General features: G+C 38.9%; 2 protein-coding genes across 2 annotated transcripts; one reads left to right on the top strand and one right to left on the bottom strand.

The window, feature by feature from the left end:
* The first annotated feature begins 3,921 nt into the window (after positions 1-3,921).
* COX7A2 (cytochrome c oxidase subunit 7A2) lies at positions 3,922-10,386 on the top strand. Its single transcript, XM_040473973.1, has 4 exons — positions 3,922-4,051; positions 5,505-5,594; positions 8,786-8,870; positions 10,185-10,386. The coding sequence occupies exons 1-4, from the start codon at positions 4,034-4,036 to the stop codon at positions 10,241-10,243; spliced, it is 252 nt and encodes an 83-aa protein (XP_040329907.1). The 5' UTR covers positions 3,922-4,033; the 3' UTR covers positions 10,244-10,386.
* Positions 10,387-14,070: 3,684 nt separating this feature from the next.
* Positions 14,071-23,728, bottom strand: LOC121030049 (uncharacterized). The gene is made up of 2 exons (XM_040474608.1): positions 23,661-23,728; positions 14,071-14,909 (listed from the first exon to the last, which is right to left on the bottom strand). Exons 1-2 carry the CDS (start codon positions 23,726-23,728, stop codon positions 14,315-14,317), a joined length of 663 nt encoding a protein of 220 aa, XP_040330542.1. The 3' UTR covers positions 14,071-14,314.
* Positions 23,729-27,704: the final 3,976 nt, after the last annotated feature.

The following is a 27,704-nucleotide window of genomic DNA, read 5'->3' as shown; positions in this document are numbered from 1 at the left end:
CGTTAAACCTCACACGAAACTGTTCTACTATATTTGCTTTTGTAAAACTGGAAATGGATTAAGCATGCTTCCAGAATTAAAACACACATCCCAGGGGCGCCTGGGTGGCGCAGTTGGTTAAGCGTCCGACTTCAGCCAGGTCACGATCTCGCGGTCCGTGGGTTCGAGCCCCGCGTCGGGCTCTGGGCTGATGGCTCAGAGCCTGGAGCCTGTTTCTGATTCTGTGTCTCCCTCTCTCTCTGCCCCTCACCCGTTCATGCTCTGTCTCTCTCTGTCCCAAAAATAAACGTTGAAAAAAAAAAAAATAAAACACACATCCCAATTACACAAAACACTATTCTGGCTTTCCTTTTTAAATTTATAGATGCTATAGGCAGGATCAGAGTAAGGGTTGGAATCTTGTTTGTTTTCTAAAGGAAAAGGAAGATGGAGTAACTATGTCATTTGGCAACTTTACATCAGTAATTGTGAATTATTTTCACGCAAACTTATCTCAGGCTTTAGTTAACCATTACTTATCTCAGATTATCCATCTATATATCTAAATAGAGTACTGCCAGTTCTGTTAACAGTGTTCAAAAACCTTCTGAAGGAAATACTTCCTAATCATTTCCAATAAGCTAATAATAATTTTCTAATATTACAAAGAAACTCAAACTGATGTTTTGGAAAGGAAACTTTAGAAAATAACCCTTCTGGGGCATCTGGGTGGCTCAGTTGATTAAGCATCTGACTCTTGATTTTGGTTCAGGTCATGATCCCAGTCTTGAGATCAAGCTTGGCATCAGGCTCTGCCCTGGGCATGGGACCTGCTTAAGTTTCTCTCTTTCACTTTCTCTCTGCCTCTACCCCGATTGTGCTTATGCGCTCTCTTTCCCTCTCTTTCTCAAAATTAAAAAAAAAAAAAAAAAAAAGGAAAGAACTCTTCTGCTCTGCTGCAGAGCATGAGTTTACAAATCTAGTAACAAATTTCAAGTGTGCTTGAAATGATCCAATAAAGTTTGATAGGCATCCAGGCAAATTTCAGGTATATTTTTCTGTCAGGATAATCACAATTTATAGAACAGGAGCAAGGAGACAATGAGTGAGGAATCCTGGGACTAAAAGCTGTTTGAAAGTAGCACAATGAGTATCAAAGATATTTTGAATTTTTATTCCCAATAAGTTCATTCTTTATGCAGCATACTGTTCCTTTAACCAATAATTACTGAACATTTTCTATCTGCCAGTTACTATTCTAGATGCTGCAAGTACAGCAATGAAGAAAACAGTTATAAACAGTCATTATCTAACTTGTATCATTAAAAGGATCATTGCTGTGTGGAAAATCGACTGAGTGTAAAAGTACAAGTAGGAAAACTAATTGAAAAGGCTTTTGCAGTAATGTAAACAGGAGATGATGATGGCTTGGCCTGGAGTTGTGGTAGCAGTGGAGATAAATGAAAAGCAGTCAGATTCAGATTATATTTTGAAGGTGTATGTATTCAACAGAATTTTCTAATGGATTAGTTTATAGGGCATGATAGAAAACAGTCAAAGTTTGGGGCTTGAAGTGAAGAAAACTGCAGAGGAGAAGCCTTGAAAATAAAGGACTGGAAAGTAGAATTCAGTTTTGGTCATAAGTTTGCGATGCTCATTAGACACGTAAGTGGAGATGTCTGTAGTCAAAGGGAAAGGTCAGGCTAGAGAATTTGCCAGCACACAAATGGTATTTCATGGCAGTAGATGAAATCACAGATGGGATGAATGTAAAGGTGGTACTCCGAAATTTAGAGATTGAGAGTTTGAGGTTTCAGGAGACTAAAAACACTACTGAAATGGAAAACCATCAAAAGAGTAGTGGGTGGAGGACCATGTATGAAACTGTACATACATGTTGTATGTTATACTGTATGGCATTTGTGGCTTATTTCCAAATTAAAAACAAAGCATATTGTGAAGGAATGATCAATTATGTTAAATTTAGTTGCTGATAGAGGGAAAAAATGAAAATTGAGGTTGACAGTTTATTCAATAATGTAGAAGCTATTGGGGATCCTAGGAAAAGCCATAAAAGCCTGCCCAAAATGGAATTTAAAAAATTAGGAGAGGAAGAGAAGAAGACAAATATAAAGAAATCTGTTTTATTTTTATTGTTTAAATGTTTGTTTGTTTGTTTATTTGAGAGGGCGGTGCAGAGAGAGGTGGAAAGAGAATCCCAAGCAGGCTCTGTGCTGATGGGAGATTTGATCTCAAGACTGTGAGATCATGAACTGAGCCAAAATCAAGAGTCAGATACTTAACCAACTGCGCCACCCAGGCACCGCAAGAAATCTGTTTTCTTTTGAAGAGAAATAGTGTGGTAACTGAAATCAAAGGCTTGTTTGTTTAATATGGGAATATGCTTATATGCTGATGGAATGATCTAGGAAAGAGGGAAGAAAAATTGTACTAGGTAACATACAAATAAGGATCTGCATCTATTTCAGAATCTATTTTATGTGAATCTTTGGTTCTTTTTGGACAGAGCCATAAATGTCCTTTATCCAATATATAGATCTATCAATCACCCAATATATGTCATTAATTCATCTGCTGGTTAACCTATAACCCTTTAAGCAGTACTAGGGGATTGGTAAAAAATTACAATAATCTCTGTTCTTGAGAGGTTTACAATCTAGTTGTCTAGATGGAGAAAATGTAAGAGAGCACATACAGCTTTAACAAGTTCAGAGTACACTTTTTAAAAATTTGTATGTTCCAACTATTGGTGCCTGGTAATTGTCCTCAAGGATTCCATCACAGTGCATAATGCAGAAGGGAGAATAAGCCAGAAACTTTCAGTCCCTATCTAGAGAAGAGATGAATTGGGTATTTACAAACCTTGGTGAGGAAGACTGAGCACAGATAACTTGGTGGATCTAACCCAAAAGATTAGAAGGAATAGTGATTTTGATATTACTAATTTTTATCTACACAGTTCACCTATGCTGAACCCATACATCATCCACTTTCTATTTGAAATGACAATGGAATAATTATAAAAATTTGTTTTAAAAAGGTGGAAAGATTTATTTTAGTATAGAATAAGTATTTTTATGTTTACATTTATACACACTCGGTGGGCACAAAGACTAAAGATCTCTGTAAGTGGCATTATTTAGGCAAGACTGCTAGAAGCAAGGTACACTGGCAGCCTATCCAATATTTGCTCTGCCTAGCGACTCCAATCATGGAAAGTGCCCTGGGACAGCAAGACTTAAAGAATACCGATGTGTCATCCCATTTCTTGCCCCACAATTAAAAATTTTCCCCTCTTTTCAGCATTTTCCCCAGACACGGAGAAACGAGCGAACAGCTTTCACAATTTCAGGACGCTGGTAGCGTTTCTTGCATGGGGAGTTGTGCAGCATCCAAAGGTACAAGACGATACCCCGACGCAGCTCTTTACAGCATATTCTCAGCACAAGGAACAATAACGCCCTCACAAAGTTTCTTCTACGGAAAAAAACTGATTGTATCCGTGTCGGAGGAGCTAACCTTTTTGTTTTGTATTGCATCCAGCTTCATAGCTTACAGTTAGACCAACCCAGTGTTCTTTCAGCATCTAAACAATGGTTCAAAGTTTGCTCAGAAGTTTTTAAAATACCTTCTCGTTCAAAATATACTAATTTTCTATGATAGCCTGGTCTCACATTAATTTCATCTAAGCTAGTTACAAAGTACATAACACGTCACTCCTTGCCTCTCCGGTCTCAAAAGTTGTTTACTTCTCCAAGCCTTAGCTCCAGGAGCCAGCCCCCTGAATAGCATCGGCCAGCTTAGGAACGAGAGCAAGGAACGGAAACGGCCGGTCGGCTAGAGCGGCCACAGCCGTACGGCCGCTCTCGCTTGTCTTTCGCTCTCTATGGTTAGAGGCTCAAGCCCCTCCTCCGCCCGAAGTATTAAGTTCCCTGACGCTTGCGCAAGGCCAGAAGGCAGTTCCGGTTCCGGTGTTGCCGTTCTCGTTCCTGGTGTTCGGTTGTTGCGGTTGGTGGGTAGTAACCGAGCCAAGATGCTGCGGAATCTGCTGGTAAGGAGCTTCTCGGCTTGCATTCTTGATGTGGGGCGGGAAGGTTGGGAGCGGAGGCTAAGGGATGACTGAAAAACCTCTCCTGAGAGGGAAGGAGGGTGGGAGAAGGCGGCTTCTGAGGTCACCTTGGTCCGTGTCCTTTTCGCCTGACGTTACTTTCCCTTCTAACTATTCCTCTTGCTCCCGGCTGTGCTGAGTAGATATAGGGAATGAAGAGGCTGGGGAAATGACCAGAGGATGGTGGGTTAGACAGCCTTGGTTTCTTAATGGTCACCTCTAACCCTATGGGTTATTGATGAAGTCGCTAATTTTGATATGAGTAAACTCAAGATCCAAGTGGGACGTTTCTGATACCCGGAAGCTTCAGATAGAAGTATGTTCACTGGTACGTTGAAAGGCCTAAAGTTTCAACGTTTCTGAGCTTTGTGAGCATCAGGATGCGGTTTAAAAAGCAAGTCATTCGGTTTCTGTTGGGACTTCAGGAGCCGTCATGGTTGAAAGTGTAGTGTTGCTTCGATCAGGCGGTCCTGCAGTGTCCTTCACCCATCCATCGGCTTTGAGCATGTGAAATAATTTCCCAAAGTTTCGAACAAGAGAAGGAAAATGTAACAGTGACCATTCTCTTTTGTAATTATTCAATAAGGTTTTACTTAGCTCTCAACATATGATTTGTTTTGGAATGTGGAGTGCATATTTGTTTCGTTATTTAATTCAACTGGATATATAATGCAACTCACTTTTTAAAAAGAATTGTACCCCATTAATTATTCCCTACTTTATAGGAAAAATGCAATGGGGAAAGCATTTTGATTAAGTAGGAATCATGTCAGTTTATTTTAGTGTCGAATAGATCTTTTAATAATATGGTAAAGTTATAAATGAAAACATTGGAACTTTTAGTGTATTTTGTAACCATTCTTTATTCTCATAATATCTGTATGTCAGTATGTTTTACTCAAGGATTATATGATACTACTAGTTCAATTCAGGTAAAGATGTTTGTTTTTTTTTTTTCTCAGAATCTGTATGAATTGCTACTTGAATGTGGTCTTTGGAGACTGTAGAATTTTAATGTAAAGAGTAGTAGATGTGTTCGCCTGGGTGGGTCAGTCACTTACGTTAAGCGTCCAACTCTTGATTTCTGCTCAGGTCATGATCTCACAGTTCGTGAGATTATGAGATTGAGCCCTGCATCAGGCTCTGCACTGACAGCTTGGAACCTGCTTGGGATATTCCCCCCCCCCCCCCATAAACTGAAAAAAAGAGTAGTGGATGGACAACAAGTTGGAAAACTTGGCTGTTGGTTTAGTTAGGACTCTGTTACTGACAAATCGGGTATGTTTTTAACTGTCAGTTTCCCTCTTCTGTAATAATAGAAGTTGAAAATAGTTGGTTTTGAAAGTTTCTTTAAGACCTAAATCTGCTCAGTATATATGGATTTTTTTTATTTCAGGCTCTTCGTCAGATTGCCCAGAGGACCATAAGTACTGCTTCACGCAGGCAGATTGAAAATAAGGTTCCAGAGAAGCAAAAGCTATTTCAGGTACTGAAATATTTTATAGGAGGTTGTTACTTGTAATAATATTTACCAAAAGTTGGAGATAGGAAGTAAATCTGGAGATGTTTGGTTGTTACTCATCTTGTTGTATTAGCAAAATAATAAACCGCCTATTGATAGTTAGTTGGGCCTATATCCAGGAGGACTTTGGGGAAGTAGAAGAAATGAGAGGGAAAAGGTGTAGGTCAAAGACACTTTGTTTGGAGAAGTTACATTGGGTTGGCACTCTATGGGTAGTTTCATAAGAATAGACAAATAGACCATAGAAAGGGCCCAGAAACAGAACAAATATGTATGTAGAAATTTAATATACATTAAAGGTGCTATTTCATATTAGTGTGGAAAGGATACGATAAACTGGCGTTAGAAAAATTGTCTATTTTAAAGAAAGTAAAGTTCTGTCCCTCTATATTGTGTATTAAAAGGTAAATTGCAGATATAAATGCTTTTTCTGCCAAAAAATATTAAAACGAAATATATTTTTCCAGTTTTAGTGAGGTACAATTGACAAATAAAAATTGTATATATTTAGGTTGTACCTGATGGGTTTTATTTTTAAAAAGGTGCATACAGGGGCGCCTGGGTGGCGCAGTCGGTTAAGCGTCCGACTTCAGCCAGGTCACGATCTCGCGGTCCGTGAGTTCGAGCCCCGCGTCGGGCTCTGGGCTGATGGCTCAGAGCCTGGAGCCTGTTTCCGATTCTGTGTCTCCCTCTCTATCTGCCCCTCCCCCGTTCATGCTCTGTCTCTCTCTGTCCCAAAAATAAATAAACGTTGAAAAAAAAAAAAAAATTTTTAAAAGGTGCATACAGTGTGATGTTCAATGTGTCTATGAATAATTACTGTAATTAAGTTAATTAACACATCCATTACCTCAAATACTTGATCTTTTTGTGTGTTTGGTGAGAGTACTTAAGATCTACTTTCTTAGCAAATTTCAAGTGTACAATACAGTACTATTAGTTATAGTCACCATAGAGTATTTTTTAAATCTTAGGGGTGGGGAAGTCTTCCTAAGGAAGTCTTTACAAAGCCTAGAAGCTGTAAAGGACAAAAATTGCATTTGTGAGTTCAAGTGACAAATTGAGAGCAAATTTTAAAATATAACAAAAGATTAACATCCCCAGTATAAAAAGCGGTCCTACAGGGGCGTCTTGGGTGGCTCAGTCCATTAAGGGTCTGACTTCAGCTCAGGTCATGATCTCGCGGTTTGTGGGTTCGAGGGCCATGTCGGGCTCTGTGCTGACAGCTCAGAGCCTGGATCCTGCTTCAGATTTTGTGACTCTCTCTCTGCCTCTCCCCCACTCATGCTCGGTTTCTCTCAAAAAATAAATAAACGTTAAAAATAAATTTAAAAAAAAAAGGTCCTACAGATCAGTAAGAAATGCAAATTAAAATGACAAATTACAACTTTTTCCCCCTACTTGATTGTTAGAATTATAGAAGGATTTAAAATAGGCTATGTAAGCCACATAAGGGAGATAGTTAATTTCGTACACAGTACTTTCATACATAATAGTTAGTAGTATAATTGGTATAAAAGTTATAAAGAGTGTTTGAGAGTATTATTAAAAATAAACCAGATACCCTGTTATCAGGGACTTCCACTTTTTTTTTTTTTTTAAAGGTAGGCTCCATGCCCAACGTGGGGTTTGAAGTCACAACCCTGAGACTGAGTCGCATACTTCACTGACTGAGTCAGCCAGGTGCCCCTGGGGACTACCACTTTTAAAAATCTTTTCTGCAGACACAGTAGCTTAAATATATAAAGAAAAGGATAGAGGTTATTTGTCATAGAATTTTAATACCACTAAAACTCCAACAACCTAAATACCCATTAATAGAGGACTGGCTTATTCCGTTCTGATATTTTTGCAGAGTGGCATTCTATGTAGCCATTAAAAAGGATAAGGTAGTTTTAAAGGGAGTAACAAAAGTTTTTAAGACAGCATTAAGTGAAAAATAGAATATAGCATACCCTTATATAGCGTAATCTCATTTGGTATATTAAACAAGTGTGTGTGTAAATTAGAAGGTAAGACAACGTAAGCATTAAAAAATATTTAAGAATATGAACTATGCTGTTAATAATGGTTTTCTTATGAGGAAAGATGGTGGGACAGAGTTGTTTACCTTTATAAGTAGTTACATTATTAGTGCTTTTTTTGTTTTACTGTGGTAATACCTGGTTTTTCCCAAATAAAATTTTGTATCCTATACAGATCTTCCTTGACTTATGATGGAGTTAGGTCATAAAATAGTAACCCATCATAAGTTGAAAATATGTTCAATTGAAAATCCATTTCATATGCTTAACCTACCAAATATAGCTTAGCCTAGCCTACCTTAAACATGCTTAGAACACATACATGAACTGGGCAAAATCATCTAACACAAAGCCTATTTTATAATGAAAGTGTTGAATATCTCATGTAATTTCTTGAATACTGCACTGAAAGTGAAGTGAATGGTTTTATGGGTACAGAATGGTGATAAAGTACATTGGTTGTTAAATTTGGTGATCGTGTGGCTGACTGGGAGTTGTGGCTGGCTGCCACTGCCCAGCATCATGAGAGGATCGTACCGCATGTCGCTAGCCTGGCAAAAGATGAAAATTCAGAATTTAAAGTACAGTTTCTCCTGAGGAGAGGAATGCGGGGGTGGCTCAGTTGGTTAAGGGTCCTACTCTTGATCTTGGGCTCAGGTCATGATCTTAAAATTTGTGAGTTCGAGCTCCACCTCTGCCCTGATAGCGCAGAGCCTACGTGGGATTCTATCTCTCCCTGTCTCTGCTCCTCTCCTGCTTGCTCTCTATTTCTCTCAAAATAAAGAAATAAAAAAGTGTGAGGATTCCTGATCTTTTTAATAATTCAGCTGATGGACTCAATCAGTATGTTTTCACAGCTTTAACATTTATATATTCCTTGGAAGGCAAATCTTTACTGGATCTCATTAAATGTGAGAGAAAGAATGTTGATTTTTAGGAGTTCTTATTTTAATACTTTAGTGCTGGTAGGTACAGAGTCAGGAAAATTGTAGTCTTTTAATTTTGATATTGACAATATTTTAATTCCAGGGGTTTGAGGAGGTGCTTAATTTTATATAAATGGATTAGTCTTTTGAACTTAGTTGAAAACAAATGATGCATATAGTAATTATTACTGTTTTTTTAATCTAGGAGGATAATGGAATTCCAGTGCATCTAAAGGGTGGAATAGCTGATGCCCTCCTGTATAGAGCCACTATGGTGCTTACAGTTGGTGGTAAGATATTTGGAATGCTTGACTTACAGATAGGTAACAATAAGGATTACTAACAACTTCATTCCTTTTACTATGTCAGTATTTTAACTAGAAAGACTGTCTCCTGCATCTGAGATCTTACTGCTTTACATATAAGGACTCAAGAGGATGATCGATACATATTGTAGAAGAGCATTTTAATGTCTTAAAAAATTAAACCAATAAAGTTTGATAGGAGTATTTATGATAGAGGTGGCTTTCAGAGTGTGCTACTGGTGGCCTTACACATCTCTCTACACCATCTCCTATAACAGGGGCTTTTTAAACATTTTTACTGTGATACATAATAAAAACACACTTTACATCTAAACTCTGAACATACATGTTTATGACAGAAACAAAACCTCTATGGAAAGAACAGTACCTATTACTGTACACAAAGTGCTTTGATAGATTTTTCTGTGGATTAGGCAGGTCCATTGTTCAGTATTAGCAATGTAATATTACAAATTGGTAGGCTAGGAGCAGAGTTAAGATTTTAAATGATTGCTCTCTGGGGGAGGAAGGGAACTATTTGATTACTGTGTGCTCATCTTATTGATAGAAGTGCCCATAAATGGATTTCTGTAACCTTTTTTATTAAGTCTGTAATGTGTCCTCATTTTAAAGACGAAGAAATTATGTTAATTACCCAAGGTAATATTGCTTCTGTGTGGAAAAGCTGGAATTTCAACCCTAATTACAAAGTCCCCAGGCTGATACCAAGGTGCTTTCTTTGCCTTGGGTTGAGTACAGTGAAGAGGCATTTATGATGAAGACAACAATCAGATAGTGACCGTTAGAGTCCTAAATTCTTTTGGTCAGTGTGACTGTTTCTTTGGTAATTAGTTTTTAAAAATATTCACTTATTGGCTATTCTTACATCAAATTTGATAATTTAAAAAATGATGTATCATTCTTCTTGGTTTAATACTAATAATATACTTTAGGGAGTGCTTGTATATCTTGACCTCTTTTTTTGGTTTTTGAATCATTCTTAGCATTTTTCAGACCATCTTAGTTTAGTATGGAAATAACTTTTATATATGTTCTTACTCTTATTTAAAAACTTTTTACATGTTGTCAATTTGACAAATAAATTATTGTGTTCTATCTAATACTTTCCTTTGAAGTTATTTTAAATTTTACCAGCACCTATCAAAATACTTTTCTGTGTTTCCATAAAAGTAGTCTTAATGCCAAACTTCCCTTTCTGTTAACTTTTAGCTGGAATATTATGTCTATACATGTAAATGTCAGAATTTCTTTTAAGTTCTTTTTTTGTTTTTTTTTCAGGAACAGCGTATGCCATATATCAGCTAGCTATGGCTTCATTTCCCAAGAAGCAAGACTGACTTCAGTTTATCATCTCAGCAGGCAGTTGGTTCAGTTTCATTCAGCTCTCTCTGGACCAATAATTGATACATAACTGAGTTCTTCGGGGAACAATATTTATTGACTTCTACTAACTGCCACCAATAAAGCAGTCTTTACCATGCTTTGTCTTATTTTATCACTTTAGGATACATTATACCAATAATTTCAGTGTTTGATCAGCCTTGTAACTCTTAGGTAGGGAGCAAAAAAATGGTTCTTTAGTCACTAGGGTTGTATAAAATACCATTGTGATACTGGTGAAATTTTATTTTTATAAATAAATTATGTAATAGAACAGCTCAGAATTATACCGTGGATGGTTTTCAGCTGTGAATGAATGTAACACTTGAAAGCATATTCCTTCGAATCCCTCCCCTCCCTGCTGTACTGTCTCTTAGGGTATGCTAGAACCTGGGGTTAGTAGACACAGGTCATTTTTTGGTTCCTGGGGTTTGAGTTTCTTTTTTTCTCTCAGCTATGTTAGCATATGTCCAAATATCGGATTTATTCCACAGCTTAGAGTTAGGCTTCAGTAGAGAAACTATAAAATAATTTACGACTTGTTCTTTTACACTAACGATGGGCTTCTATTATGTTACTATAATCCATAACATAAAGTGTAACTTCTCTTAAAACACTTAATTCATTTCTAAAAGCTATCTTCTAGGGGAACTTAAGGAGTCATACTTTGTTACCTCTACTAGGTGTACATTTGTAACACTAGTCTAGGTGCAATTCAGTCTAGGGGAAATCCATGAGTAATGGTTTTATAAACTTCAATTTTTGCATAAAATTGAGAAAAGTATATGTAGAAAAAATGAGTCAAATCTGAAATAGCCAATCGAAGTCTTCATGTGGAAACATTGAGGCTTAAAGTATAAATCTATCTCAAAAGGTACCTAATAAAAGATGTCTCAGCCTTGAATCTTGAAGGTTTGAAAGGATCTTGGTAGCCACATCTAACCTGGCACTAAATACAGGGATCTTCCCAACTTCTGACAGCATCTTATTACTAATAACAGCAGAGAATACTGCTTTGGAAGGGAGTGGAATAAATATCAGACATTTCTAAATGTTGAGAAAGTTAAGTTGGGCTGGAGTTTGGTCCAATTTGATGATTTGGAGCTAAAAAGCAATCACTGATATTTTGAAACAAGCTATATCTGTCAGCATTTTACAGAGGAGAATTTAACTTCCATTACAAATTTCATAAAGTGATTTGAAATGCTTTTATGACACAATATGAAAGATACTGTTTTGTAGTAAAAAGAAAAACAGCCTGATATCCTCTGATAGCCTTCATCTCAATATTGAGAGGTGCTTTACTATTTCTGACATAACACAATTTATAAAACAGTTTCCATGTGAAAATGTTATGTTTGGGCTATGTTACCATGGCAAGATGGGATAAAGTAAAAGGTTGAATGCTTAAGATACTTGAAAAATTCTTTAAATTGATGCTAAGTTTAAATATTTGCCCTTCACTTTAAAAATCTGCATTGTAACTAGCAGTGGAGATGGGGAGGGGTTGAGGGGCAAGATCCCAGAATAGAGGTTGCTGGACAGAATTTAGTGAAAATGTCTGCTATACTTAACAATTTAGTGAGAGATCTGTTAACAGTTACTGATAGATTGCAAGACCTATCCAAAAGTCCCATGAACAGAGTCCGTTAGAAGTGTTGAAATGTGGCCATCAGGAAACAAAACCTTCATTCCAATCTCCTTTTTAATCTTTACCATACAGTATCTCTTTGAGATTAGTATCTGTTACTAAATAGAAATTCCGTGATGTTATTCCATTAATAAAGACCATTTGAGATATATTTAAGTGAAATTTTGTTATAATTCATATTAATGCTCAAAATCACATTTGTAGTCTGTAGCTGTTCTATATGAAGTTGAATTATTTACAGATGAAACAAGCTCACAGAAGGCATGCAATTTACACAAAGCTACAAATAAATGACAGCACAAGGTTTCAAATCCAGTTTTACCTGATTCTTTTTTTTTTTTTTATATATGAAATTTATTGTCAAATTGGTTTCCATACAACACCCAGTGCTCATCCCAAAAGGTGCCCTCCTCAATACCCATCACCCACCCTCTCCTCCCTCCCACCCCCCATCAACCCTCAGTTTGCTCTCAGTTCTCAACAGTCTCTTATGCTTTGGCTCTCTCCCACTCTAGCCTCTTTTTTTTTTTTTCTTCCTTCCCCTCCCTAGTTTTACCTGATTCTTAAAGTTCATGGACTTTCCAGTATACTTTATCTTCCGTGTTTGATTAAATGTTGACTGGGATAGCTTCAATACACTGTTAATAGCAGTGTATATATGAATACTTTACAAACATGAATACCCTATTTCCATTTCACCTGTACAGTCAAGTTTCTTGGAAGAGCGATCAGTACAGCCTCTAAGTCCGTTGTCCATTTCACATTGATTGTTATAATTGAAAATCTACCTATTTAACATCTGTCTTCATATTTGAGATCCAAACTAAGCACTCTCATCACATCTCATATTGCTCTGCTTCTTGGTGAATGCATACTCACTTTTAAAAACTTTTTTTTTTTAATTTTTTTTTCAACATTTATTTTATTTTTGGGACAGAGAGAGACAGAGCATGAACGGGCGAGGGGCAGAGAGAGAGGGAGACACAGAATCGGAAACAGGCTCCAGGCTCTGAGCCATCAGCCCAGAGCCTGAAGCGGAGCTCGAACTCATGGACCGTGAGATGGTGACCTGGCTGAAGTCGGACGCTTAACCGACTGCACCACCCAGGCGCCCCTAAAAACTATTTTTGAGAGAGAGGGGACAAAGGATCCAAAATGAGCTTCGTGCCGACAGCAGAGAAGGCAATGTGGGGCTGCAAATCACAAACCGTGAGATCATGACCTGAGCCCAAGTTGGACACAACCAGCTAAGCCACCCAGGTGCCCCATGCATACTCATTTTTGACACCCTGTTAAGTCCCAAGATTCTGCTGGAAACTTTGACATTCTCCCCTCTGTCCCCTATGTTCCCTGTACTCCTCTTTATCAAGACTTTTATCCCTTTGAATTTGAGTTCAGATTTGAATTATAATTGATAAGACTGGAAACCAGTAGAGCATTGTAGTTAATCACACACATGATAGAAGATCCAGCTTCAAGTCTTGGATTACCATGAATAGCTAACCTTGCTAGATGTGTATCCTCATCTGTATAAATACTTAATGCACATGGTTATTCTAATGCATGTAAAGTACAAAGAATGGTTTCTGGTACATACCAAGTGTGCAATGTTAGCTGCTTCTCTTGTTGGCTCTCTGAGAAAAGGAAATGTATCTTTTCATCTCATATTCATATCAACTTGACACAAAGCAGGGTCTATGGCTGGTCAGGGCTGGTAGGGCAGGCTCACAATTTCACCCACATCCTAAGTGTAGCTGTCATTCAGCTCTCCTCAGTGTGTGGTTTTCTTTCTTGTAAGGTGACTCCTGAAGCTCCAGCCATTTTCTTTGTTTTCCACAGGAAGAAAGATTGGTGAAAGAGAACATGCCAAATAAGTGAGCACTCTTTAAAGAGCTTTAGAAGCTCCAAAGACCTCAGCTTAGATGTCTTTGGCCAGAACTTTGTCCCATGTTCATGCCTGGATTCAAAGAGGCCAAGAAATGTCTTCGCTGGGAAGATGGCCAAGTAAAATTGGAGTTCTATATAGTAAGGAGAGGAGACCAGGTATTAAGTTAGCAACTAAGAGTCTTTCCCCAGGGTGTGGTTTTGTTGTGTGTGTGTGTGTGTGTGTGTGTGTGTGTGTGTGTGTGTTTCACAATGGTATGAATCTCGTTTATTTAAAACGTTATTTCTCACCTTTCTCAAATTGAACACTGCAAAAAATAAAAGCAGTGTTTTATTGGGTTGTCATTTACCCTGGGAGCAGTGTTGCTGCGTGTCCACGGCTATGACTCCTGTGCTCACGAAACCTCAGCTCACACTAGCCAGATCTATCCCACCTCACTTTACAAAACAATCCTGAAAGTTTAATCAAACAAAGCTGTTGTACACATTTACATTACGAAAAGATGTCAGGATGTAGGAAAGTCAGGTGTATCGTTCCCTTTAAAGTAAGGTTTGCTCCGCCTTTGGAGTATCTTTGCTTCCTGGAGGCAGAACAGCAGACGAACCCAAATGGGAACAAAATGATGCCCAGGAAGATGGCCAGGAAGGTGAAGAAGTCCTCCCAAACCCGACTCTGCAGACTGGGGTGGCCTCCAACGACAATGGAATGGGCAGGGTACCTGGTGACATTTCGACGGTGGATAGAAACGTAGACCCTGGGACGGCGGGTAGGTATCCTTGTGACCGGGTGGGTGTAGGGCGGCGGCGGGGGCGCGGCGGCGACGGTCCTGTGGCTGTGCGGGCGAAGTCCCCCGGGCGGGCCTCCAGGTGGTAGGCGGCCGGCTGCTCCGGCAACAGGGCCTGGCGGTCCGGTCCGAGGCTCCCGCCGGGACTCTGCTCGGAGTGACGGGGACGCGCTTCTAGCTTGTTTTTTTAAAAGAACAAAGTCAACACTGTAGGAACCTTCCGTTCGTGGCTCTAATTTCTGATGTGACGCACATCGGTGCCTGTACTTAGGCTTCCATTGGCAAATATCTTTTCCCGTTTTGCTTATATTAGTTCACGTAGGCTTCGCAGCCAGGAGCCAACCAAAGCAGGGTTCCCTGACTTTCCCACCTATTGTGTCATCCAGTGGAACCACTGGAACCATCCAATGGTAAACTCTACCATTTACCCTGAACAGTACTTAGAGGATTAATAAATGGTGGCCATTACTGGTGTCTTACAGCAGACAGGAATGTTTCAAAAAGATTTCCTTAGGGAACACAAATGCAAGTAGATGTAGAGAATACAAGAATGATGCTGCTGCTATAGGCAGTTTGGTTTAGAGTTTGCAGACCCATTCCTGCTGTTTGAGAGTTTTGCACAAGTTCCCCAAAGCTGGCAATTCTCTAGGCATCTAACTTGGACTCCCTCTTCCTGGGTCCTGGATGCATCCACCCAGAGAGCAACATTTTGTAATCCGTTCATCAGGACTTGTATGCACTGAGACTAATAATTCAACTTAACAGATATTGAGTGCCTACTATGTGCCAGACACTGTTGTATGTACCTGGGAATCATGGATGAACTGAGTTTACATTATAGTGAGAGGTAGCAGGGAAGACAGTTAATAAAATATAAAAATAAATTGTATAATATGTTAGAAGGCAGTAAGTTCTATGGAAAACAAGACCAACAGGGAGAGCTGGCATGAGGTTGGGGTGATTGGTTGCAGCAGAAAATAAGGTGTGAGGATAGACTTCAATGGGAAGGTCATATTTAAATAGAGACTAGAAGGTGAAGGAGTTAGTCACAGATATATGAGGAAAAGGCATTATAGGAAGAGGGAACAGTCTAGAGCAAATGCCCTAAAGTGCCTGGCATGTTCAAGGAACAGGAAGGCAATAGCAGTTATCACTAAGAGTGAAGGGGAAGTCAGAGAGGTAAGGAGAGACCACACTAAGAAGGAACTTGTAGGCTGTTATAAGGACTTTGACTTTTACTCTGAGGGATGTGGGAAACCACTGCAGGTTTTGTTTTGTGTGGTTTTTTTTTTTAAGTTTATTTATTTGTTTATTTGACGGGAGGGGACAAAGAGAGAGGAGAGAGAGATAATTCCAAGCAGTTTCCATGCTCAGCGTGGAGCCTGATCTGAGGACTCTAAGATCATGACCTGAGCCAAAATCAAGAGTCAGTTGCCCCACTGACTGAGCAACCCAGGTGCCCCTGTTTTGTTTTGTTTTGTTTTTATAGAATACAGATGTACATATATTATAAAAGGGATTAGCTTGACTGTTGTGTTGAAGTAGGACCCAGGGGTAGAAGCAGACTGATCCATTAAGAAGCCCACTGTAATCACCCAGGAGGGAAATATTGGAGACAATGAGTAGGTGTTAGTCATACAGGTAATCAGAAGTGGTCAGATTATGGACAGAGGAGGAGGATCTTTATCAGACTGTGTCCTTCCTCATCTATCCATCCATCCATCCATCCATCCATCCATCCATCCATCTATCCATCTCTCCATCCATCTATCCAGCCATCAATTGCTTATTGAAAGCCTACTTTGTTCTAGTCAGTGGAGATAGACAAGTAAATAAATTAATAAGCATGATAATTGTCTATGGTGGGAACTGCCATAAAGGAATCAACAGTGTGATGTCTTAGGAAAAATGATGGAGTGAAAGCTAGAAAGGCCTCAGAGGAAGTAGCATTTGAACTGACACACACACACACACACACACACACACACACACACACAAGGAGCCAGCTGTGTGATAAATGTCAGGAGAAAAGCATCCCAAGGAAAAGAAATTGCTTGGCATGGTTGAATTGCAAAAAGAGGACCAATGTTTTTGGAACATAGGAGATGGAGAAAGCAGCAATTGTGATCTCTTTCCAGAGACTAACACAACAAATGGCCATGTCCCTACATACAGTCCCTAGATTGGTCTTTTTTGGTTTCATAAAATGCAATACAATCTGATAGCCATACAACTAACTTAACGAGAAGTTTAAACATAAACAAACACATGGACGTTTGATCCCAAGAATTAGAAACTGAGGAAATAGTGAGAGATCAAACACACAGCAATTGCATTGGAACTAGACTTTAAATATAGATGTGTCTTATTCCAAAAACAATTCTTCATCTGCTACTTACCTTGGTACTTCCTACATGAGGAAAGAAGAAAGAAAAATACTTAGGAAAACTTTACTGGTTTATCCCCCCCCACAGACTTTATTGTCTTTGAACATTGTTCCATTACTGATTCAATATTATGTTATGTTTGATAGATCTGTGTCTTACATACAGGCAATTTTTTATTCCCTTTCTTTTTTTTCTGATTTCCATGAATCTAGCCACGTATCTACTCCAATTGCCTACCTCTATTGAAATTATAGTTTCATAGCTGCTACTTATGTTTTGTTTAAAGCAACTTTTTCAAGTCAAGGATATTTTGCAGGATTCATCTCATTAATGCAGAAAACTGATCAAAGCACAAGACAGTTTCCAATTTTTTGACCTAGTGTAATATACCAGTGAAAAAAGTGATTACATGTTTACAATTAGATTGCTTGGAAGTAGAGAGCTCTGTATTAAAATGGTAATTTCAAAGCATATATGGACTATGTTACATGAGGAAGAAGAATTTATATTACATTTTTGTAGCCTTCATGCCCAAATATAATGTGTGTGTGTGTAAATAAATTTGGATTTGAGTATTGGCTTCCAATTATAAATGTGTCATTAATATATTATCAAAGATGGGCTCTTTCCTTGAATTCTGAGACTATGTCAGATCTTTATTGACCTCTTATAGGAGGCCATCATCTTCCTTCTGGGGAGTTGCTAAAAATATTCTCTTGGCTGATGTTCTTGCTTGGCCTTGTTACATCTCTCCAGACCATTTTACCTCAATTAATGCACTTGAGCTAAAACTTTCATCGTACATACAACAGTAATTTTTCCACTTTGATTCTATCCTACTATCAGGATGACTTTTTTTAAAGGGTTCTTTCCAATTTAGCTGTAACACGTTTAGAAAAAAACAGGCCAGAAATGCCTGTCATAGATGAGAAACTAGGAGTCTCTTTTTTGTTTAACTCTGTATTTATCAATAAAGATCTGGACAAAAAGCAGCTAACAAAATCCCTCCATAGGATTGAAAGATGTAAAAACAAACAAAACAAAACAAAATGATACATTTCTCAAGAAGCAATTTTATTTTATTTAAAAAAAATTTTTTTTCAATGTTTATTTATTTTTGGGACAGAGAGAGACACAGCATGAACCGGGGAGGGGCAGAGAGAGAGGGAGACACAGAATCGGAAACAAGCTCCAGGCCCTGAGCCATCAGCCCAGAGCCCGACGCAGGGCTCGAACTCCCGGACCGCGAGATCATGACCTGGCTGAAGTCGGACGCTTAACCGACTGCGCCACCCAGGCGCCCCTCAAGAAGCAATTTTAAATATCAGTTCATTTCTCAAGTCTTAAAAGATACCCTAGCCTCATTTCTCAAAATGGCAGCAGCCTAGCATAAATAACACATCTGTGATCATTGTTTTCCAAATCAAGCTTTTTAACTGGTAGAATTGTTTTTATTATAGATGATTTTAAACATGATGAGAAAGAAAAAAATGGATATGTATAGAACACTTAATAAGTACAATGTATTATATTACCATTTCAGAAACACTTTATTTTTCTTAAATTTTTTTTTTTTTTTTTGAGAGAGAGAGAGGGAGAGAAAATCTTAAGCAGACTCCACACTCAGCATGGAACCTGATGTGGGGCTCTATCCCATGAACCTGGGATCATGACCTGAGCTGAAATCAAGAATCAGATACCCAACCAACTAAGGCACCCAGGTGCCCCAGAAACATTTTCTTGATATGAAACCAATTCATGTATACTAAGTACAAAAAAGAATAAAGAAGAATGCTTCTGTTAATGTTCTAATCTTTGTTCTATGTATAAATAACTGGAGGACAGGTGTGCTTTTAGGACTCTCTCTGTCTCTTGTCTCAGCTTTATCCTTTCAGAAGCCATTCTTCACTATGGCAGAAACATGTCTTCTGTTAACACGTACTTTCCAGTCTCACCGCCTGCAGTTAGTCTGTTCAGGATGTAATAGCAAAATACCAGACTGGGTGGCTTAAACAAGAGAAATTAGTTTCTCACAATTCTGGAGGGTAGGAGTCAAGGTGCTGACCAAGTCAGCTTCTGGTGAGAGCTCTCTTCATGGCTTGCAGATGGTTCGCTTCTTGCTGCATCCTCACATGACCTTTCCTCTGTGGTGTGGAGAGAGCTTCGGTGTATTTTCCTTTTATAAGGACATTAATCCTACTTGATCATGATCTCATCTAATTTTAGTTACCTCTATAAGGACCCTCTCTTCAAATAGTCATGTTGAAGGTTAGGGCTTAAACATATGAATATTGAGAAACACACCTGAAAGAAAATGAGGGTTATTTCTGGTTCCATGTTCAAAAATTTCAGGAAAGGGCTCTGACTAGTCCAGCATTCATCAAGTGAATCTGAAAAGTATCATAATTGACCCTATTTGTTTTAGGGCTCACTCCTTGCCAATCAATAGCTTCTGTTTAAGGAAATACTACTCTGAAGAGGTTCTCATGGATTAAACATGTAGTATTCAAAAAATATAGAATTATAGATTTGATACTGTATGCACCTGGTGTGTGCAATCAAGGGTGAGTAGGAGGTAAGCATACTTAAAAGTATATGGTTCTTTTTCTCAAGAGTAACTGAGAGATGAAAAATATCTCGATATGAGATAAGTAAGTTAATTCTAGAAGTGTAGAATATTCTGCTCAAAGTTTTAGTGGCAGGAAAAGAGAAATTCTGAAATGTATGGGGTCTGAAATTTATGATATTTTGGTATCCAAGGATCCATTGCAGGATTTCTTGATTTTTTTTTTTTTTTTTTTTTTTTTTTTTTTAGGAGGTAAACCCGAGGGCAGAAGGAGATATGACTGGGGACCTTCAGAAGGTTTCAGCAGTAGCATTGAAGATGGACCGGAGTGGAGATAGAATGGCTAATAAGGAGGATATTATTGTAGACTAAGCAAGATTAAAAAATATCGAGGGAAGGGATGTCTGGGTGACTCAGTCAGTTAAGCATCCAGCTCTTGGTTTTGGCTCAGGTCATGATCTCACGGTTCGTGAGATTGAGCCCCACATCAGGCTTTGCACCGACAGTGAGGAGACTGCTTAGGATTCTTTCTCTCCCTCTCTCTCTGCCCTTCCCCCTGCTCATACCCTCTCTCTCAAAATAAATAAACATTGAAAAAATAAAAATATTGAGGAAAGTGAATTGTCATGGGTGTCATTGGGGTGAGAGTAAGTTAAAGGTGGCAGGAGGTGTTAGTAAGGATATTAATAATAACCTAAAGTCTTACGAGTCACGTTTTGTGAGAGAAGCAGAATAAGCACCATGAAGAGAGCAGAAGTAATAGAAGAATGGGTGAATTTGTGAAGAGGGCCAGCGACATTATTCTTAGATTTCTACCTTCAATAATCACAGGTAAAAAGAAAGCTGATGGTGGAGATAATCTAAGACCAGAAATTATAATTTATAGTTACAGCATGTTCCTTCAAAAATGAGACCCAATGTCTATGCACTCCAATTTTAAAATATGGAAATAGTAGACCAGAAGAGAGCTGCTCAGGACACATGAAGTGGCTAGTGCTGGGTTGTGCTAGTTATGCTGACCAATTAACCTGGTCACCCAGCTTGGGAGCCCGTGGAGGCCACATTTACATTAGTGTCCAAATGACCAAAATTCCCACCTGTCCACATAGAAGCACTGCTGTACTTCAAGGTGTCCTAGTTCATTTCTGTGTCATCAGGCCCTCACAGATGACCAGGAATATGATTTTCCATATTCCTCCCTTTTGCCCTTCTTGTCAGACTACTTCACCAATACCATGAAAATTCAACTCAGCTAGGCACTGCTCTGCCTAAGGTTCTGTCTTCTGTTCCCAAACCTACCCTTCCCTGTTGTCCCAGGGCAGAACTGGTTTGCATGGGAAACGGGTAGCACTTTTCCTTCATGTGTTCATTCGACAAACATTGAAATGCCTACTATGAACCCAGTAAGGTTCTAGTCCCTGGAGTGTATATCCATGGAACAAAATTCCTGCTCTCAGTGAGTTACATTCTGAGCCACACTTCCTCAGTGAGGCCTGGAGGCAGCAATTCTGGTGAAGATGACTGCTCCAGCTTTGGGCTCCTGTTAGTGCCTCTCCAATAAAACCTTCACGTGCCACAAAAAGAAATAACCATTTTCAGGCACACAATGTCCCAACCCATACATATTTAGAAAGAAAATGTCAACATTTTTGTTTTGTTGATGGAACAGAAAGTATTCAAAGCTGGAATTCCATCTGCTTCATTGACAACCTTTCACATGATTCTAGAGCCTCAGCTTTGTCCTTGAACAGTCACTTGGCCTATCGTGGGGGTCTTTCCAGGGCAAGTAAGAGCCTGCCCCCAAAGAGTGCCTAAGCCATCACTTCCTCCAAAACAGAAAACAGCTCCACTCTTGACAGCATTTTTGTCTTTTGATACATGCATCAAGATTTCAATGCTCTTGGGACCATATTTCAGTTCCCAGACTCAAACTCAGGGAACTGTGACCTTCCTCTTCCCCTGAGCAGTCTCCACGAGGAGGCTTCTCTCATTGCAGCTTGGGAACAGGAGTTGGCCCTTCCATGAAGGCAGTGGAAGAGGTCTCCTTTTCCTTTTTATGTCCTTTTTTGAGGGTGCTTTGCTTCTCCCAGTGCACCCTGTGATAAAAATGCCAGGACCCATAGTAGGTGACACTTCTATGGTAGAACACAGATTTCCTGGAAGGGAAGAACAAAAGAAATGAAGGCTTCACTTACAATGGCTCAACTTAAAAGTGATGTTCACAAATCGATTCAGATTCTATAACCACTTGTTGATGCGATGTTTCCATTTCCCTCCCTATGCCCCCTTGGGAGGAATTGAGAGGCACTGCAAAGGGGCCATGGCACCACTAGGAGGCAGTGTTGGATAGGGAGAAAAAGGAAAACTTCACATTCTTCCTCCTATCACTGTAGACTGAAATAACGTTTCAGTAAACCTCAATTTACACTACGAGGCTCTTGCCCGTCAGAAGTCTACTTCTTCTCTGTACTCGGATGGTACTGCCTACATGTACTTCCATGTAACAGCAAGCATGTCTTACATCCATTATTTTCTCCATTCAATTGCAAGTTCCTTGGAGATGACTGTCTTATGCTTCCTTAGTCTATTATAGAATATTTTTTGAATAGGTGAATATTTTATGAGCACCTCCTGAAGACATGCCAGGTTCTTAACAGTTGAAAAAAGTTTTATAAAAATAAAATGTTGAAGTTTTGATGTAGAGTAGAAAGTATTACATAAGGAAGACATAATGAACCCAACATGGGCTATTTAACAAGTCACATAGCCATAGTTATTTCTTTGTGGAGTTTTGCCACCTACTTTAAGTCATTTGATCCTCCTAATAACCCTGGGAGCTGAGCTGGTGGCTCCAGATGTCTATGAGAAGCCACAGCCCTCAGGGATTGACTCACTCTAGTTTCTGGATGGGGAGGCCAGACTGAAGAACACCCCCACTCCTTTCTTCAGACTGTGTTAATTCCTTCTGTTCCTGAGCATTTGTGCATAAAGGAGGTTCCCAGAAGGAAGACACAGTATTTCTGGCTAGTGAGGGCAGGAGGGATAAGTTGATGAATCAGTAGAGATATGAAAAAAAATTAATAGAGATCTGAACATGTTGGTCTTGAACTGTGTGGAGTGGCTCAAAGGATTAGATGTATAATAAGGGCTACAAGTGGAGTAAGAGAGTATGTAGACAGCCTCAGCCAGCTTGGAATGGAGGAAGTCCTTCTGGAAGGCAGAAGGATGAAGTCAGGACAGGCAGGAGTTAGAGGATAAAAAGGTATAAGGAGGGAAGGGTGTCCCAGCTGCCCATATAACCCCTATACAGTTGGCCAATAGTGCTTAACCTTGGGAGTTTGCCCATTTAGATGCTATGAAAGACTTTAATAAATTTCTGTTGAACACCTGGCTTAAGGAAAGACTATTCATAATGACCACATAGCTCAGTGTGTGCAACATGCTTTATCTATCATAATATTGAAGCATCATCTGTAATGTCCAAACCAATTTATGGTGCCTTTCCCTGAGTGGTTAAGAAATGTTAGGCATTATTATTATTATTATTATTATTATTATTTATAGTGTTATTCATTGTTATTATTGCTACATCATAACACAGAGGCTTATTCTGACCACTTATTTCATTTAGTTTGAGAGACAGAAACACTGAAACCAATAGAGTCCAACACATTTATTTATTTATTTATTTATTTATTATCTATATGTTTATTTAATTTTAATTCCAGTGTTGTGAACGTACAGTCTTATATTCGTTTTAGGTGTACCATATAGTGATCCAGTAATTCTATACATTACTCAGTGTTCATCATGAGAAGCGTGCCCCTTAATCCCTTTCACCTATGTCACCCATTCTCCCATCCACCTTGCCTCTGGTAAGCATCATTTTGTTTTCTATAGTTAAGAGTTTATTTCTTGGCTTGTCTTTTTTTCCTCTTTTGTTTGTTTTGTTTCTTAAATTCCACATATGAGTGAAATCATATGGTATTTGTCTTTCTCTGACCGATTTATTTCACTTAGCCTCTAGCTCCATCCATGTTGAGAGTGCACCCTTTTGATCTCTGGTGGACTTGGTTGGCTCCTGGGGTAACAACACTTTACCTTTTAGCCCGAAATTCAAGCATAGCTGGCATAAGACTGTCCACAGAAATCAAAGGGTGATGCAACATTTCTAGACTTGTTTCAATGGTGAGGACCTTCACATCTGAACAACAGCACTCTGGCTATATTTGCTAGCTCTTTGAACTTACAGGTCCCATCTTCTTAAGCCAAATTTAACACACATTTCCTTCTTATTTTAAGAATTAAAAAAATCTGGGGACAGGAGTAACATCCATGTACTTTAAAAACTTTAATTTGAAATTTTTCATACATAAAGAAAATGGGAAGAAAGAGTATACTCAACACTTTTATACCCAATTGTTGTCTTACCACATACACTTCATCTATGTATTTTTTCACCAAACCATTTTAAATTGTAGACTATATGAAGTTTCACTCCAAAATATGTCAGCATATAATCCTATATCACATGGTGCCATTATCACTCCTAATTATTTCCTAATATACTGGCTATCTTCAATTGCCTCAAGTGACCCCAAAATGTTTTTATATGTTTTTTCAAGTCAGGCTGTTACCAAAGACCGTATCCTGTATCTGTTTGTTATGTCCTAATATAATAACACTGTTATTAAGCTAAAACAGTGTTCCTCCTCCCCATTTTTCTTTTGTCAATCCGGTCGTTTTTTTTTTTTAATCAAATATTATTAACACCCATAAACTTAAACTTCGGTGTAACTACAATGCTTGGGGTTGGAACTGGGGAGCACCCTTTGACAGGGTGGTTAGGAACCTTCTATGAGACACGAATTTCCTTTGTTTTCAGTTTTAATCTTGATGTGAGTTTTATGCTGTCAAAAAAAAAAAAATAGGATCATGACATTTCACAATTTAACTCCCTATATTTATCTCTTCACTTTATACCATCTTTCTGAGGTTTCCATACCCATTTTTTCTTTTGACATTGATTCTCCCCAAATCCTCCAAATATGCTTCTTATTCAGAGTTTGACATCTATTAGGTGGAATGTCAGGAAATCAAAGGGCATCTCACCAGGGCTCCATGCTCAGGTTATGACAAATCAGGATTCTACACCGTGTTTTAAAGTTGGCCTATTAAAGTTATTTTGCAATATGGTTTTTGTAAATAAGAATGCTTTTGGCAATGTTCGTAATTTTAAGAAACTGTTCATAGTGTTTTTGTTTTACTACTGAACAAGGTCAAAAAGTAGTGAACCAGTAGTTCAAGATTGGTGGATAAAATCAACCTTTTTGGCAGAGTTTATAACTCTCCATGAACAGTTCCCTACAACACTTTAACGAATGCAGTTTCTCAAAACAAATATTTATAACCTAAAGGTTACAAGTAGAAGTCCTAAAAACTAGTAAGATAATTTTTTAAAAATTATAGGAAAACTCTTTCCTCCTCATAGTCAGTTACACAGAAACTCAATTTTGTAATGACAAAATAGAGAGTAACTGTAAGTTTTACTTACATTTTATGGTAACTGACAAGTATATATGCTCAGTTCTATTTTATCCAAACAAAGCCAGTTGTAAATCTTGTGGTTTGCATTCTTAAATGTGCTCACCAAAACAGCTTCCTAACACATCCCTCAATGTTTCCTGCTTAAAACAAAACAAAACAAACAAATGAACAAACAAGGTAACTTTAATATAAATTAAGACTGAACCAAAGACATTTGGGGTCTTGAGGAATTTATTTCCACATAATGGACTCTATGTCCTAGATTGAGCATCACGGAATTTCTTTCCTTTCCTTTTACCAACATGCATAAATTATATAAGGTTCTTTTCTTCCTAAAATGGTTAAGCTGCCACTGGAAATTTCATTCAATATGTCTTGGTGAAATTGTTTTTGAAGAATACTCATTACTTCAGGCTCTCACTCGAATTTTTTATTCAAGGAAAAGTTGGTCAGCTTGACTGATACTGAGTGGAGAGGCATTCAAGGGAGAAAGCTAAGATTCCAGATGCTCATCTTTTCTGCTCAGGTGGGCAAAGCTGTATACAAGCAGTCCACCTTCAGAGGGTTAGGAGGACAGGCAGCCATTTCCTTCCACACTACCCCGGCTGCTTTTTGTTTCTGTGTTTATATCCACTGACTGCTGGTAGGCTTGGGCCTCGCTGGCATAGGAGAGCTTTCCCCACTGCTAGTTGGCTGTCTCTGCATTTTCCTTCTTTGGAAACCAAAAAGCATGAGAGGAAATAAGGACTAAAATTTAACTTGAAACACTGGTTATGAGAGTCTTTGTCTTAGCCATGGATAACCAGAAATCCTGGTTCCTTTTCACAAAGACCTTACTCTCTAAACAGTCCATCCTGCAAAGGGAGGTGTGTGAAATGAAAGTGGGAACTGTCCACAAGGATAGTGATGAGAGATGAGGGCCTAGAGGTGCAGATGGCCATGGAAAGCAGGTTCTGTGGACTCACAGGTAAACTGAGGGTGGTCCAGCTGAATAGATGATGGGAGGGCCAATCTTGAAGGGGTGTGTGGTGGTATTTAAAATATGTCCACCAATTCTTTGAGACTTCTCCTTTCAAGACCACCTCTTGAATCTGGGTGGTCTTGTGGCTGCCTTGACGAATAAATGTGGCCAAAGCGATACTGTGTGACTTCCAAAGCTAGGTTAGAAAATTCTATGCAGCTTCTGATCGTTCCTCTTGGTACACTTGCATATGGAGCCTCCCCTGCTGTGCAAAATGTCCCCCTAAGGTCACCATGTGGGGAGGTCTCCCAGAGAGAAACATGGAGACATGACCAAGGAGCCCCAGCTGTTCTACTCATAGCTGTTTGAGTGACTTCAGCCCAAGTGCCAGCTACGTGTGAAAGCTTCAGGGTGACCCTTGCCCCTGCTGCCTGACCGCAGCTGCACAGAGAGCCAAGTAAGGACTGCTTAGCTGAGTCCACTCAGCCCAAGATCAGTCAGCAAAAGAAATTAATACTACTTTTAAGCCATGTTTTCAGCACTAGATAATTGAAACAAGGCACTAAAACAGAATAATGCTGACAAACTCAAGTTCTCTCAAAGATTCAGGTGAAATGCAAATAAATTCCACTCCTGCTGAAGTGGATGTTGCTCTTGTAAGAAAATTAGGAAGCACTTCTCTCTGGCATATGACCATTTCTGTTGTGTATTTGTGTGAAAAGCAATGGAGTAAATTCTACTTCTCTGTACCAGGGATGCCTTAGGGGAGGTTGGGACTACAGGGAAGGAAAAATAATTTCCTTCCACCCTTCTGAGTTCTTGGCTGAGACCCCTGTAATAAACAACATGGAAAGATAGACAAGTGTTGATTAGTATGTATACCTCATGTATACATGGAAAATAACTAGGGGAACATGAGTAACTCCCTGAGATGGCTTAAGATTCAGACTGAAATACCATTTTAATCAGCAAAGAGGAGGAATGTAGGCCTCTTAGGGGAAAGTAAATCATTTTTAGGAAAGACAAATGGACATTTAGAAGAATAGATGGGAGGTATGGTAGTTTGTGACAAAGTCTGTCTGGGTGTGGTGTCCAATTTTACCAATTTTTCATGGTTGTTGAAACTCCTCAAGAGGAAATTTAAAACAATTGAGTTCCTTTTGGACCATGTGTCTTTAGACTGAAAAGGGAGTTCAGAGAAATCCTCTCCCTGCATTTGCTCTTTTTCAAGTGCTTATAACTCAAAACAATCAATGTACCAAAGTAGCAGATTTGGGGTGACACGTCCCGGACTTCTACAGTTGTATTTTGAGGTAGCATATTCTGGGCAAAGCTTTCTTCCTTGATAAAAAGAGATTCAGGAGGATAAAGGCTTCCCTTCCAGGCTCTGAGCACACTTGTGAAAGGAGGTGATGACTGGTGTCAACCTGGCAACCAGCAGAGGACAGAAACCAACTTCTGATACCTCAGAGGGGAGACGACAAGCCCTGAGTTCCACCTTCGTTTTGGTACTGAACTCACCAAACTGGAACTTCTAGCTACTGGGCTTCATGTTAGATAAGAATTCTCCTTCACAGTTAAGCCTGTTAGGAAGGTATCCAATTATTTGTAGTTCAAAACATGACATATATTTGCCA

This window comes from Herpailurus yagouaroundi, unplaced genomic scaffold (assembly GCF_014898765.1).
Source record: "Herpailurus yagouaroundi ecotype Mexico unplaced genomic scaffold, PumYag 139, whole genome shotgun sequence".
NCBI classification, from domain to species: Eukaryota; Metazoa; Chordata; class Mammalia; order Carnivora; family Felidae; genus Herpailurus; species Herpailurus yagouaroundi.
The sequence above is the reverse complement of the archived record's forward strand: the minus strand, read 5'-3'. Positions and strand labels throughout refer to the sequence as shown.

Bases quoted from the DNA above. Each gene is read 5' to 3' on its own strand.
- COX7A2 (XM_040473973.1), top strand. The intron at 5,595-8,785 runs GTACTGAAATAT...TTTTTAATCTAG, and splicing joins AGAAGCAAAAGCTATTTCAG to GAGGATAATGGAATTCCAGT. The intron at 8,871-10,184 runs GTAAGATATTTG...TTTTTTTTTCAG, and splicing joins TATGGTGCTTACAGTTGGTG to GAACAGCGTATGCCATATAT.
- LOC121030049 (XM_040474608.1), bottom strand. From the start codon at position 23,728: ATGTTGCATCACCCTTTGATTTCTGTGGACAGTCTTATGCCAGCTATG. The intron at 14,910-23,660 runs GTAAAGTGTTGT...AACTAATATAAG, and splicing joins CTTGAATTTCGGGCTAAAAG to CAAAACGGGAAAAGATATTT.